Consider the following 13,471-nt stretch of genomic DNA (forward strand, 5'->3'; position numbering starts at 1 on the left):
TCCGTTTTCCGAGAAAGTAAATTCTGCTTCAGCTGCCAGACATATTCTTAAAAAAAAAAAAAAAAAAAAATCCACCCTGGAAAATTTCATTTTCAGAACAGCAGTAAAAAGAGAGCTTTTAACAATGGCTTACATTCTCATAGCATTATCTAAAAAAACTTTTATGAAACTTTCCTACTAGAACCTCGTTTCTCTCTACTGGAATTCAAAAGATATGGATCGCTACATAGTAGCAATTATGTATCTTCTTGAGACAGAAACCAAATTCAAAACCATGGTCATGAAAGCCAAGAAGAAAGGAGGTGATGGAATTTTGCTTCCTTGGTCTCAGAATTCATTCTGTTTGTGAAAATGCAGTGGTCCAAACAGGCCTCTGTTAAATAACTAACCCCCAAACCTTTCAGAAATGACTCTACTCCAAATCCTCGTCCAAATACTCTACTCCAAATCCTTGCCCACCCCTGACAACACTGCTCCCTTAGCTTCCTCCTAGTTCCCAGGAGGTAATTATACAATGTTTCCATCTAGGAAGGTACACAGTGAAATGGTAAATATTCTAAACTCTGTATTTTAGTCATACCCTATTATAACATTCCATTCCAAAAATATTGTGATGTAATTTCTGGCCATAGTGAAATAAAATTTTACAATGCCGGAGGTGTCTGGTATTCTGACAATGAAAAACGTTAAGTCACTTTCCTTAATCGCTGGCAAAGTAAAAAGAGTAAGGTGCACTGATCATCAGAGTATCTTCTAATTAAGAACCTATGGTAGACTGGGAGATTCAGAAAGTACTCTGACAGGTTATCTAATCTAGTTTCCCTTGAAATAGGAAGATCTAAACCGCTCTATTGAGAGGATACCCGACCTAGCAGTAAAGGCCACTGGTAGAGCTCAATACAGTATTCCAGCTACTGTTAATTGCCCATGACCTTTCCTTTTTGTCTCCATTTACTGATATGGATTTGGCTAGCTCTTGCTATATGCCCACTGACATCAAATTCCATTGCACAACGAGTGTGGTTTTTTTCCCTGACCATTCTATCAACATTAAGCAAATTATTAAACCACTCCCTCCAGAATCTTGTTCTCAATCAATCATTTCTCTTACTCTGCTTTGGCATAATCAAATTTGCAATCCAGACACACAGTACATGCAGCCTGCTCCTGTGAGACAGTCTTCCTCACTGTTAAGATGGATATGTATATAGGTAGTGTTTCAAAAGTTAGTTTCTAGACTTGTTAGGTGGATGTTAAAAGTGTTCTATTTGTAAAAAGTGTAAATGAAAAAATAATTTTTTAAATACAAACGATGGGGTGCCTGGGTGGCTCAGCTGGTTAAGCGTCTGACTCTTGATTGAAGGTTATTTACAAAAGACTCTAAAATACTCTACAGTTCTATCTGAAATTAGTAGAATGAAGTTTTATTAATATACTACCCAGTAATCATTTAAAAATATAAAGGCCAAATTCTTCATTTTCTCTTGAATGCTAGTGTTTAAGTAGCCATGGTGTGATGGAGACTACTGTAGATCCTGAAGGAGACTTCATGATATTTTCAAGGCCTTTAGAGGTGGAAAGACTTAAATCTAACATTTTATGCCTGTATTTTATTAGAGGACATAATTCCCCCCCCCCCCCCGGCTTAAGTTTATCAAAAATGTTATTATTTATGAGTTATGAAACAGGAATCTTTTTTGGTTCATTGGAGAAAAATGGAGCAAGGGGAAACACATGTGAAAGAGTCAGATTGGAAAGAGAAGTAGGTAAGAATTGTTAGAGGTAGCAGCCCAAGAAAAGGGAGAAAAGGGAAACAAAGAAAAGGAGTGAAAAAGAGTTTTGTGTAAAGGTGTAAAGATAGTACCCAAGATGGAATAAACTAAATTATAAGCAGAAAAACAGAGAGAACGGTATGTAACCCTTATACACACACATAATTAAAATTGAAAGGAAGTAAGAAAGGAAACTGGTGGAAACTTGGGGGCCAGCAGGGCCTTAGCAAGCTACCAGGTGAGAATTCTGGCCAAGGATATAATGGCTTTCTAGAACAAAAGACAGGAAAAAGTATAGACACAGACAGGACATCTGAAAGACATGCATTTGCCATATGTTTAAAAATATAAACTTTTAGGGGCGCCTGGGTGGTTCGGTTGGTTATGCATCCAACTCTTGATTTCAGCTCAGGTCATGATGGCACGGTTCATGGGCTTGAGCCCCATGTTGGGCTCCACAGTGACAGAGCAGAGCCTGCTTGGGATTCTCTCTCTGGCCTTCCCTGACTCGCACATGCATGTTCTCTCTCAAAATAAATAAAGAAAAACTTATATATAATTCATATATATATAGTATAAAGGAACTTACTATTATTTAGAAGTTATAGAAAAATGTTTTTAATCCCTTTTTTAAGTTTTTTTTTTTTTTTTTTTGAGAGAGTGAGAGAGAGTGAGCATGAGAGGGGGAAGGGCAGAGAGAGAAGGAAAGAGAATAAATCCCAAACAGGCTCCATGCTGTCAGTGCAGAGCCCAATGTGGGGCTCAAACTCAAACCATGAGATCATGACGTGAGTCTAAATCAAGAGTTGGCCTCTTAACCAACTGAGTCAGTCAGGCACCCCCAAAAACGTTTTTAATCCCTTTTACAGCCATGGATAACTGTAACAATATTTTGGCATTCATACTTGGAATTTCATGGAAAAAATTAGAGTTAATGCTATACAAGATTACCATTTTCCTGTGTGTTCCTTTAAAGATAGAGTTAAAACATTAGTCATGACTAAAGCATTTTGTCCATTAAGACGTACCATAATTTAACTACTTTATGATCTACTGGGTCATTTAGATTGCTTCAAACTTTTTAAAATAAAAGTTTTTAAAGTAACACTGCAATTTGCATACTTACACATTCATTTTAGTGCACAATTCTGAATCTTAGGATAATTTAAGTAAAATCACTCAATATAAAATCTTCAGTTAGTATATACTAAGTTGGCTGTATCAGAATACCTTTGCCAACAATGCTTAACCTGCCAATGTGTTAAGTCCTGTATCTCTCATTTTAAGTTTATTTTGAGAGAGAGAGAGAGAGAGAGAGAGAGAGAGAGAGAGAGAGAAACAAAAACAAGAGAACGAGTTGGGGAGGGGGTACAGAGAAAGGGAGAGAGAGAATCCCAGGCGGGTTTGACTCTGTGCTATCAGCACATGGGGCTCTCTCTCACAACCGACCTTGAGATCGTGACCTGAGCTAAAATCAAGACTTGGACGATTGACCACTTAACCCACGGGGCTACCCAGGCACCCCTCTCACTTTTTTTTTTTTTTTTAATATTTTTAATGTTTATTTATTTTTGAGACAGAGAGAGACAGAGCATGAACGGGGAAGGGTCAGAGAGAGAGGGAGACACAGAATCTGAAGCAGGCTCCAGGCTCTGAGCCATCAGCCCAGAGCCTGACGCGGAACTCGAACTCACGGACCGCGAGATCATGACCCGAGCTGAAGTCAGACGCTTAACCGACTGAGCCACCCAGGCGCCCCCTCTCACTTTTTTTTTCATTTTTTTTTCAACTTTTTTTTTTTTTTTTTTTGGGGACAGAGAGAGACAGAGCATGAACGGGGGAGGGGCAGAGAGAGAGGGAGACACAGAATCGGAAGCAGGCTCCAGGCTCCGAGCCATCAGCCCAGAGCCTGACACGGGGCTCGAACTCACGGACCGCGAGATCGTGACCTGGCTGAAGTCGGACGCTTAACCGACTGCGCCACCCAGGCGCCCCTCCCTCTCACTTTTTTAATAAGCATTCTCTGGAGTAGACATAAAACTATTTTGTACCCTACGCTTATTGGTTACTTTTGAATTTTTATTCAAAGCTGCTCTATTTTACCCTCTATAAATGGCATCACTCATCTTTATTTCACCCCCTCATCAACTACAAGTCTGTTTCCTTTGGTAAAAACATTCTCTTAATAGATGAGCACATGCTGGAAACTGAATCTAGAGAAATATGGCATATTCTCTGTAGCAACTTCTCTGCAAAAAAACCCCAAATCTTCATGGACTGGGGATTACTTGAGGTTTTGAAACAGTGTTCTAAACTCCTTATGCACACCTTCACATCTCTGAAGCTCTGTAAAAACTGTATTCTCAAAAAAGAAACTCACCGTTCTTGTAAAAGCGTATCTTTTCCATACACTCTCTCTCAGCCACTAACCCACACCTCTCCTAAAAAGCAATCAAGTGTTGTCACTAAAGTCTATCCAATATTTTATTTATATTGACCTTCTAAATAGTGAGAGCCTTACATGATCTTCCTAATTGCCTAGTAGAACGCCATCTATCCTGAGTATTTAGCATATTGGTCAATATCAAACATGCAGAGTTCATTTAATTCCATGATGTCATTTTTTAGAAGAACAACAGTTGAGTATCAGTCTCATGGTCAAGGAGAATGAGGGCCAGAAGAGCTCTTTCCTGATATCCACACCACTGATCAAGCACACTCTCCTAACTCTATATAGTTGGTGACTAAGCATTCTAGGAATGTTTCTGAATGAAAAATACAAAGTCTGAACTTTCAAATAAATCTGAACTTCAAGATTCTGAGCCTGGGTGGCTCAGTCGGTTATGCGTCCAACTACGATCAGGCCATGATCTCGCGTTCCGTGAGTTTGAGCCTGGGGTCAGGCTCTGTGCTGACAGCTCAGAGCCTGGAGCCTGCTTTGGATTCTGTGTCTCCCTCTCTCTCTGCCCCTCCCCTGCTGACACTCTGTCTCCCTCTCTCTCAAAAATAAATAAAACATTAAACATTTTTTAATTCAAATATGATTTATTTCAAAGCAGTCTCTCTGGAAAGCTATGCAAATACTTACTTCAATGATGTTACAACTGATTAGGAGTTTTATAAATTCTCTTTGAAAGTGCTGTTAGGGCCAGTTCACAACAAAATCATAATTCTTAAGCCAATTTCATAATCATATATCATTTTACACTCCGATTGATGTTACTCAGCTTTTCCATCATCTTATTCTGTGAAATTAAAGGATCTTTAGCCATCTCAAAAATTTATATCCAGCCTCAAAGCATCAAGATGATTTCATAAACATCATTGCTTATGATACTCAAAGAGAATATAAAATTCCAAAAGACCAGCTTAAGATGATGGCATTTAAAAAGTCAGTTCATAACCTGCTTATATTCCTTCTATATATATCGTCTGTTTATATTCCTTCTCTTTCCAAAGATAATTTGAGATAGCTTTATTGCTATTTTCAAAAAAAACCACAACACTTATATAATGATATAAATTGTTTTCAAAGAACATTTTTACTTATAACTCAGGCAATCATGTAACTTCTGAAAAACTCTCCAAAACTTATTTTTTTTAATGTTTTATTTATTTTTGAGAGAGATACAGAGTATGAGTGGGGAGAGAGCAGAAAGAGAGACACACAGAATCCGAAGCAGGCTCCAGGCTCTGAGCTATCAGCACAGAGCCCCATGCGGGGCTCGAACTCACGAACCGTGAGATCATGACCTGAGCCAAAGTTGGACGCTCAACCGACTGAGCCACCCAGGTACCCCTCTCTAAAATGTATTTAAAGGATACTCTGAAAGATAAGCATGTCAAATTATATTGAATATATACTTAAATGTACATAGAAAATTGTCTTAAAGTACATATACCAGGATGTAATGATGATATCCATTGAGGGACAGGATTATGAGACACTTTTAATTTTTCTTTATTTTTTGTCACCTGGACCTTCTTACATTCATACTAAGAATATGGAGCATTTATACAATCAATCAATCAGTCAATCAATCAACCAATTGGGGCACCTGGGTGGCTCAGCTAGTTGAGCGTCAGATTCTTGATTTCGGCTCAGGTCATGATCTCACAGTTTGTGAGACTGAACTCCAGTCAGGCTCTGTACTGACAGCATGGAACCTGCTTGGGATTCTCTCTCAATCTCAATCTCTCTCTCTCTCTCTCTCTCTCTCTCTGTCTGCCCCTCACCCACACGCGTGCACGCTTTCTCTCAAAATAAATAAACATTTACAAAAAAATCAATAAATACCAAACATATATATATAAATTTTTTTTAACATTCCAGGACCTAAGCATTAAGGATGCTTAATCCTGCATATCTTAATATTTAAGACCTCAAAATTTGGCTCAGGAAGAAGGGTATGCCTGCCTAGATACTACAGGGGCAGGGTTTAAAAAGAACCTTAAGTCTGGGTTTATCTCATCTCCTTGACCTTCTGCATAATTCTACAACTATCTATACAACTCAAAAAGGAAACCTCGCCTATTCTAAATGAGCTACTACCTCTCAAAATGTTTAAGGCAAATTCAACAATTACATTGTTGATGACCTGAAAACGGGTCACCACACACAACTGATTATAACTCTCTTATGCAATCCTTCCTTTGGAGGAAACAAACACAGCTTGTACAAATATTTCAACTAGACCTACTTCCCTAAGAGAAGATGGTACGCATCTGTAAGCATTACCAAGTTCTAAAAGCGCACAGCAAGGCAAAGGAAAAATTATGAAGAAGTTAAATCAGCCTAGTCATTTGTCCCAAGCAATTTCATATTACATCATTAATTTAAGAAAGTACATAGGCTTCTATTGCGTCATTAGTTAATAAACAAACCAGGCCAAGTTAAGACATTTTTACTTTGAAAGTTATGATGAAACAGATTATCTGGAAAAATAAGATAAGGTTTGAGAAATAACTACATTTCTACAGGATATGTAATTGTTTTCTATAGTTGCCTGTTAAACAGCTATACTATTTTCTTTCTAACTAGGAATTCAGGGCTCAAAACTATATCCAGCATGCTTTTAGTCTTTAAGCAAACAGACACTTATGAAATATATCTGAATGAATGTATATGGTGTGGACATTCCACATGTAAAGATTTGAAGATCATACCGCTCAACTACACCCAAGTTCAGATGCCTGTATCAAAAGAAGAGATGAATGGGGGACAGGCAACCACAACGTGAAAGAAAAGCCCTCCCAAACTGAGTAACACCACATTCCATCTCCCTGGGATGGAGCTAGGAAGGGGTGCTGCCCCAACTATACAGGCATTAAATCAGATATACTTGGGGATTATCTCAAAAATGCAACACCTCACAGCTCCCTTCCTATTTCACCATCTGAGAACCCTACACCTCAGAGGCCCTTGTAGCAAGAGGGAAATTTCCAATTCAATCATTCATAAAGTATCTTCTCCCTCCCCGAGTTTAGAAAAATCAGCCCAGAGACCTTAAAAGGAAATCACCAATTTATCCTTAAAATGAACACCGAGAGAGTTCGCAGCCTAAGAAGGAGTTATAGGTGCTCTGTAGTGTTTTTAAGACACAAAGCTTGAGAGCAGGAAGTGGCTAGATGGTGCGGGAGAAGCCGCTGCATTTGAATGAAAATTAGTCTGCAACGATCCTATCTTTTTCACATTACTTATCCTAGACAGAAAGGTGGGGGCCTAGAATCAAAACCTAAAGCTTAGGATGTCTTTGGTCCACCTCTTTGGGGGAGGGGGGCGGAGAAAGAAAACTTTTGTTGAAGGGTGGGCACGGTGTGTGGTATCTAAACTCCAAGAGACCTAGCATTACTTCCAGAAACAAGCCCATAGCAGTAGCAAGATGTATGAACTCTGGCAATCTGAACATGAGGATCAGTGTGACTGTCAAAAAATGCATAATATATTCCAATTTTATTTTTTTCTTCTTTCCTAAAATTGGTCAATATTCTATAATATTTCAAAATCATCTTTAGAATGAAAATTTTAAAGCCTAGATTAAATTAGCTGAGTTACTACCATTACACAATCTCGAAATTTTTACAAGCGTCAACCTTCAGGGCACCCAGGTGGCTCAGTCAGTTAAGCGTCCGACTCTTGATTTCGGCTCAGGTCATGATATCACGGTTCATGAGTTCAAGCCCTACATTGGGCTCTGCGCTAACAGTGTGGAGCCTGCTTGGGATTCTCTCTCTCCCTCTCTCTCTCTGACCCTCCCCCACTTATACTGTCTCTCTCTCTCTCTCTCTCAAAATAAATAAAAAAAAGTGTCAACCTTCAACCCGATATACATCTTTAGCATCTGATGCTAAAACGCCTAAATTGTCACTAAGTGCCTTAACGGGGGTGCCGGGTTAATAATATCACCAATTAGGGCAGAAAGAAGATGAAGGTGAAGAAAAAGTACCTCTTTATACAATCCCACTGAGGCTCCTACTCTACTTTCTTCAGCTGCTCAGGGGGCTAAAACGATGAGGAGTGGAGAGAACGGAAAAGGGTGATTTCACTGCTAGGTACCCAGAGTTGGAGTGAACAAAAAGCAAAGGAGGATCTAAAGAGGATTTTTAAATGACAGAATTAGAATAGACACTACATAACATTAACTCCAATAATCTAGCAATTAAAATGAGACTTAAGACAGGTTTATTATTTTACTACTCAGCCTGAATGGACAGTGGGCCTTTAAGATTATTTAATCTTACCCTGACAGAAAAATCTAGAGTTATGATCATTACAATCATGCAAAGGGTTCATTTCACCATCTTCTGTCACACTAGGAAGTCCCACAGAAAGTCACTAACTAATTAACCAAAGCCCAAAAAGGAAAAATTCAGTTAAGTAACCATTTCTGGAATTATCTCCCATAAAATGTAGGCTTTCCCCCCCCCCCCCTTTTTCTCTTTGATTTCAAAACTCTCTAATGAGACAAATTGAGTAGTTACATACCTATAGATGGAGATTTGAAAGGGTATTTATCAGGAAGATCCACTCTAACTTTCCATACTCCACCTTCATATGGTGCTGAAATACAAGTAAAAATGTTAAACATTGTAACTGTGTGTTTCCACATTAAAAAACAAATCTGAGTCAAGGTGAAACATTAAATCCTAATCTCTTTCGAAAACCTTGTAAATTAATTCCTTCAAGAGTCAGGGACCCCATAATCAGTAGCTATTATATGTTCAGATTAAAATACTTTAAAAAAAAAAAATTTTTTTTTTAACGTTTATTTGTTTTTGAGACAGAGGGAGACAGAGCATGAACGGGGGAGGGTCAGAGAGAGGGAGACACAGAATCCGAAACAGGCTCCAGGCTCTGAGCTGTCAGCACAGAGCCCGACGCGGGGCTCAAACTCACGGGCTGTGAGATCATGACCTGAGCCGAAGTCGGCTGCTTAACCGACTGAGCCACCCAGGCGCCCCTAAAATACTCTTCTTTAACAGATCTAGAGTTGGGGGCACTGGGATGGCTCAGTTGGCTCAACGTCTGACTTTGGCTCAGGTCACGATCTCCTGGCTCGTGGGTTTGCGGGTTCGAGCTCTGCATCAGGCTCTGTGCTGACAGCTCAGAGCCTGGAGCCTGCTTCACATTCTGTGTCTCCCTCTCTCTCTCTCTCTCTGCCCCTCCTTGGCTCTTGATTGGTCCCTCTCTCTACCAAAAATAAATAAATATTTTAAAAATATATGTATTTTTTAAAGATCTAGACTTGGAAAATAAGCAAAGACTCATTTCTCCCCTACATTTACCTGATTTTGTAAAGTATTAAGCACTATTCAATTAATTGGTAAATAACAGCCTCCTATTTCAATCTACCCTGTTGACCACCCCTAACCAAACCAAAAACAGAAATAGAAAAAATACATGAAACTTTCCCCCAAACCATCCACTGAGTAGCCATTCAGTAAAAAAAAAAAATAAAATAAACAAGAGTATTCACAATTCATGTTTAATACTGTCACATGGAGATAAAAGAGAAAAGCATACAAAGAGTTATGATAAAAGCAAGACTTCCTCACTGGTTCTACAGTTGCATTAAATTTACTGTTCATATACTACCCCGCCACCACCTGTAACTGATATTCTCATTACTTATTAAGGAGTAGAGAAAAAAGAAAAAGAGGAGCGCACATCAACATGTGTACTTACTTCCTTGTGGTCCATAAAACTTCACTACAAATTCATTGAGTCCTCCCAGGATCGTAACCTCATGCTTACTCTCAATGCTAAGGCAGAAGGTAAAGGAAAGTACACAGGCTTTATATTACCTAGAACTAAAGATGATATCCCCAAGATATGCTATGTAAAGTGTTAGCAACATTTGATATGAAACTGACAATATACAATATACATAGTCATTCTGGTCACTTAGAAGGCAATATATACTCTTGTGAAAAGAAAGGGAATGAGCTTTAGATTCAGAGGCTGGAGTTCAAATCCCAGGACCGCCATTTGCTGGTTTTGCGGGCCCATGCAGAATAACATGAACTCACTCTTTGACAACCGGGAAACACCACTTCATAGAATTTCTGTAAGGACTGAATGGGTCAAATATGTAAAATGTGTAAGACTGCATTTTGTATATACATAATATATATGTATATACAATACATAATGTATATTGGATATAATGCATGTACATAATGCATATACATAAATGAAAAACAGGCACTTAGTTTTAGTTTTTCTCTCCTCTGTGAGCTCTCTTCCCCAACCTACTCCCAGTGACCCTTTAACATAAACTCCATTATTCCCTTTAGTCAAATTCAAATACTCAGCATAGCACTGATTCTCCTAAACTATAAATGCTGTGCTCCTAAAATTATGGATTTACTAATAAGCCAAGTCCCCACCCGTTCTCCCCCTGGCTTGGAGAATAATCAAATAATTAGTGATGCCACCTTGCTAACAAGTACTGTTAAATGCAAAAGACCAGCAAAAATATTTAAAAAAACAAAACCCAAAATGTTGTCTGTAGTATTTCCTTTCACCTATGGTTTCTCTCCCTTCCAAATCTCTCTGCCCCTTAGACTGGCCTCTGGGTTCTGGTGCTCTCCTCACAGGAGCAACACTTCTGTGGTCTCTTCCTCAAAAACTTGCCTGTCCCTGAGACTCTCACCTCTTTAAGGTACTAATATTCAGCTACAGGAACCAAACCAACCCGAATCAGAAATGAGAGCTACTGGTTTAATATGTACCTGTTTTGTGTTTCTGTTTTGTAGTTCAAACAAATAATGACTCAGGAATTTTAGGTGCTGGGCTTTGGAGGGCCCTCAAATCTCACAATGAAATTAAACAACAACTAAACCCCTAACAACCAGTTATGATAAACTGGTCTTATCTTTCTCCGTCAGCAATGCCAATTACATTTTAATTGCATGTACTATTATACAAAGGGAAAGAACTGAAAGAAATGTAAAAACATTCTCTTCTAGAAAGAAATAGGGTCTTTTTAAAAGATTTGAAATTACATATTTGGCTTTCTTATTTTGTGGTCCTACGGGCCATGAAACAGAGGGGCTGGGCGTATTTTTGGGAAAGTGCCTTGCTGAAGAGCCTTGAACAATCTCTGCTGAAGACATGTAACAAGACAATTTAGTTTATGCTACTTTGATCTCATTCTTTTCTAAATGAAAACTATTTTAATCACATGCACACTGAAAGGACTCAAATGGTATCCACCTTGTAAAATGGGCTTCATTTCTCGCTTGGTCAAATGAGACATTCATGGATGCTTTGGGGTAAATTCTACCTGACTAGTCACCTTCCGTCACCTGGCAAAATATTCCAAAGCTAATGCTTATGTAATAAATAAACGTACAACAGGTTTCAATCGTCTTAAAACAAACAAACAAAAGAGCCAAAAGAGCACCTTGTGTTGTAAGTTAAACCTAGTTACAATAAGCAAAATTAAACACAATACAGCCCTTGAAGAAAACAGACTTTTTAAAAAATAATCTTGGGGGCTCCTGGGTGGCTCAGTAGGTTAAGCATCTGACTTCAGCTGTGCTGACAGCTCAGAGCCTGGAGCCTGCTTCAGATTCGGTGTCTCCCTCTCTCTCCGCCTCTCCCCCACTTGTGCTCTCTCTCAAAAATAAACACTTAAAAATAAAAAAATAATCTCGGGGCAAAAAGGCTTTCCTAAGAATGACACCAAAGCCAGAAACCAGAAAGGAAAAGATTAGCAGATACAAGCACAAACACACACGTAAAACTTTTGTATTGTAAAAGACAAAAAAATAGGTATGTATACGTTTTTTTAAGCAGGCATCAAGCCCGGCATGGAGCCGAACGCAGGGCTTGAACTCATGACCCAGAGATCAAGACCTGAGGGAAAATGAGACTCAACTGACTGAGCCACCCAGGCGCCCCATAAAAGGCAAAATTAAAACAAAGGACAACCTAGGAAGGAAAAACAACTACAGCATATGACCAAAAAATGTGAATTAAAATATATAAGGTTATTACAAAGCAATAAGAAACATGAGAAACACCTTGACAAAGAGAAGACAAGAACGGCCAAGAAAACTGAATGAGCATAATTAAGCTAAAAAAATTTCAACTCATTAGTTTAAAAATCACACATTTTCCACTCTTTTCCACTATACACTGATAAAGAGGAAAGAGCTGATGAAAACCTCGTGTTCGGTGGAATACAAACTAGTATTCCTGAGGGTAAATTTAACACTATATTCCAAAACTCAAAATGCATTTATCTTTTATTCAAATTTCCCTTTTATGAAGTTATTTTATAAAAAAAATAACCAGAAACTGCTGGTGGGAGTGTGACACAGTTTCAACCATCCTGGAAAACCGCTGGCGTGGTAAAGCTCCACACATACACCCTCCCAATAGTCAGGTATAGCCGTGATCACCAAAACACAGGTTCAAGGATGCTCACGGTGCTACTTACAAATCCAAAAATTAGGTTACGACCCAGAGACTCCCCAATACTAAAAAGGACTTACGGTTGTCACCCAACAGAATACTGCACAGCAAGAAAAAATGAATTGCAACATGTTAAGTGCATGAGTCTCCCAGATAGGACAGTGACAGAAACCAGATACCAAAGAGTAGACACAATATGATTCCAGCCATACACATTTCAAAGAGACTAAATAAATCAACAGTGTCAGACATCAGGATAGTAGCTACCCTAGTGGAGACTGTGAGCACCGGGAAGTGGTTTGAGGGGGATTTCTGGGGTGCTGATTAAACCATTACTGTTTCATTTATCACTGAGTTACAAAAACGATTTTTCGTATATATATGCTATTGTCTAACCAAAAGTTTACTGAAAGTAAGTCAAAGTATATCTGAAACGTGCAAATAGGTTTACTGGAATATGTGAAATTTAAAAATGGAAATTAGGGGCGCCTGGGTGGCTCAGATGCTTAGGCGTCCAACTCTCTTATTTCACTAGTGTTTACTGATGCCCTCTCCCCACCCAGAGCTCTTCCAATGTACGTTTCTGCTCAGCTTGGGGTATCCAGTAGTAGTCAACTGAATAAAGCAGTACAGATAAAGATATCCCAGTCATTAAACAAAACCAAATAAATTCACAAGGATAATGAAAGAATAGAGTAAGGCAGAAATTTAAATGAGTTTAACAAAAGAAGTCATAAACTAATTTTTTAAATATGCAAATCTGTAGAAGCAGCAT

At 38.7% G+C, this 13,471-nt stretch overlaps 1 protein-coding gene across 2 annotated transcripts in view; it reads right to left on the reverse strand.

Annotated features, from left to right (window-relative positions):
• Positions 1 to 13,471, reverse strand: part of UBE2H (ubiquitin conjugating enzyme E2 H) — a 104,734-nt gene that overhangs the window by 36,020 nt on the left and 55,243 nt on the right. For both annotated transcript variants that reach the window (XM_043589523.1, XM_043589522.1), the window contains exons 2-3: positions 9,958 to 10,034; positions 8,758 to 8,832 (exon numbers count right to left, since the gene is read on the reverse strand). In XM_043589523.1, coding sequence (XP_043445458.1) covers positions 8,758 to 8,832; positions 9,958 to 10,034 — 152 coding nt within the window. The remainder of the gene's footprint in view (positions 1 to 8,757; positions 8,833 to 9,957; positions 10,035 to 13,471) is intronic.

The sequence above is a fragment of the Prionailurus bengalensis genome, chromosome A2 (genome assembly GCF_016509475.1).
Source record: "Prionailurus bengalensis isolate Pbe53 chromosome A2, Fcat_Pben_1.1_paternal_pri, whole genome shotgun sequence".
NCBI lineage: Eukaryota > Metazoa > Chordata > Mammalia > Carnivora > Felidae > Prionailurus > Prionailurus bengalensis.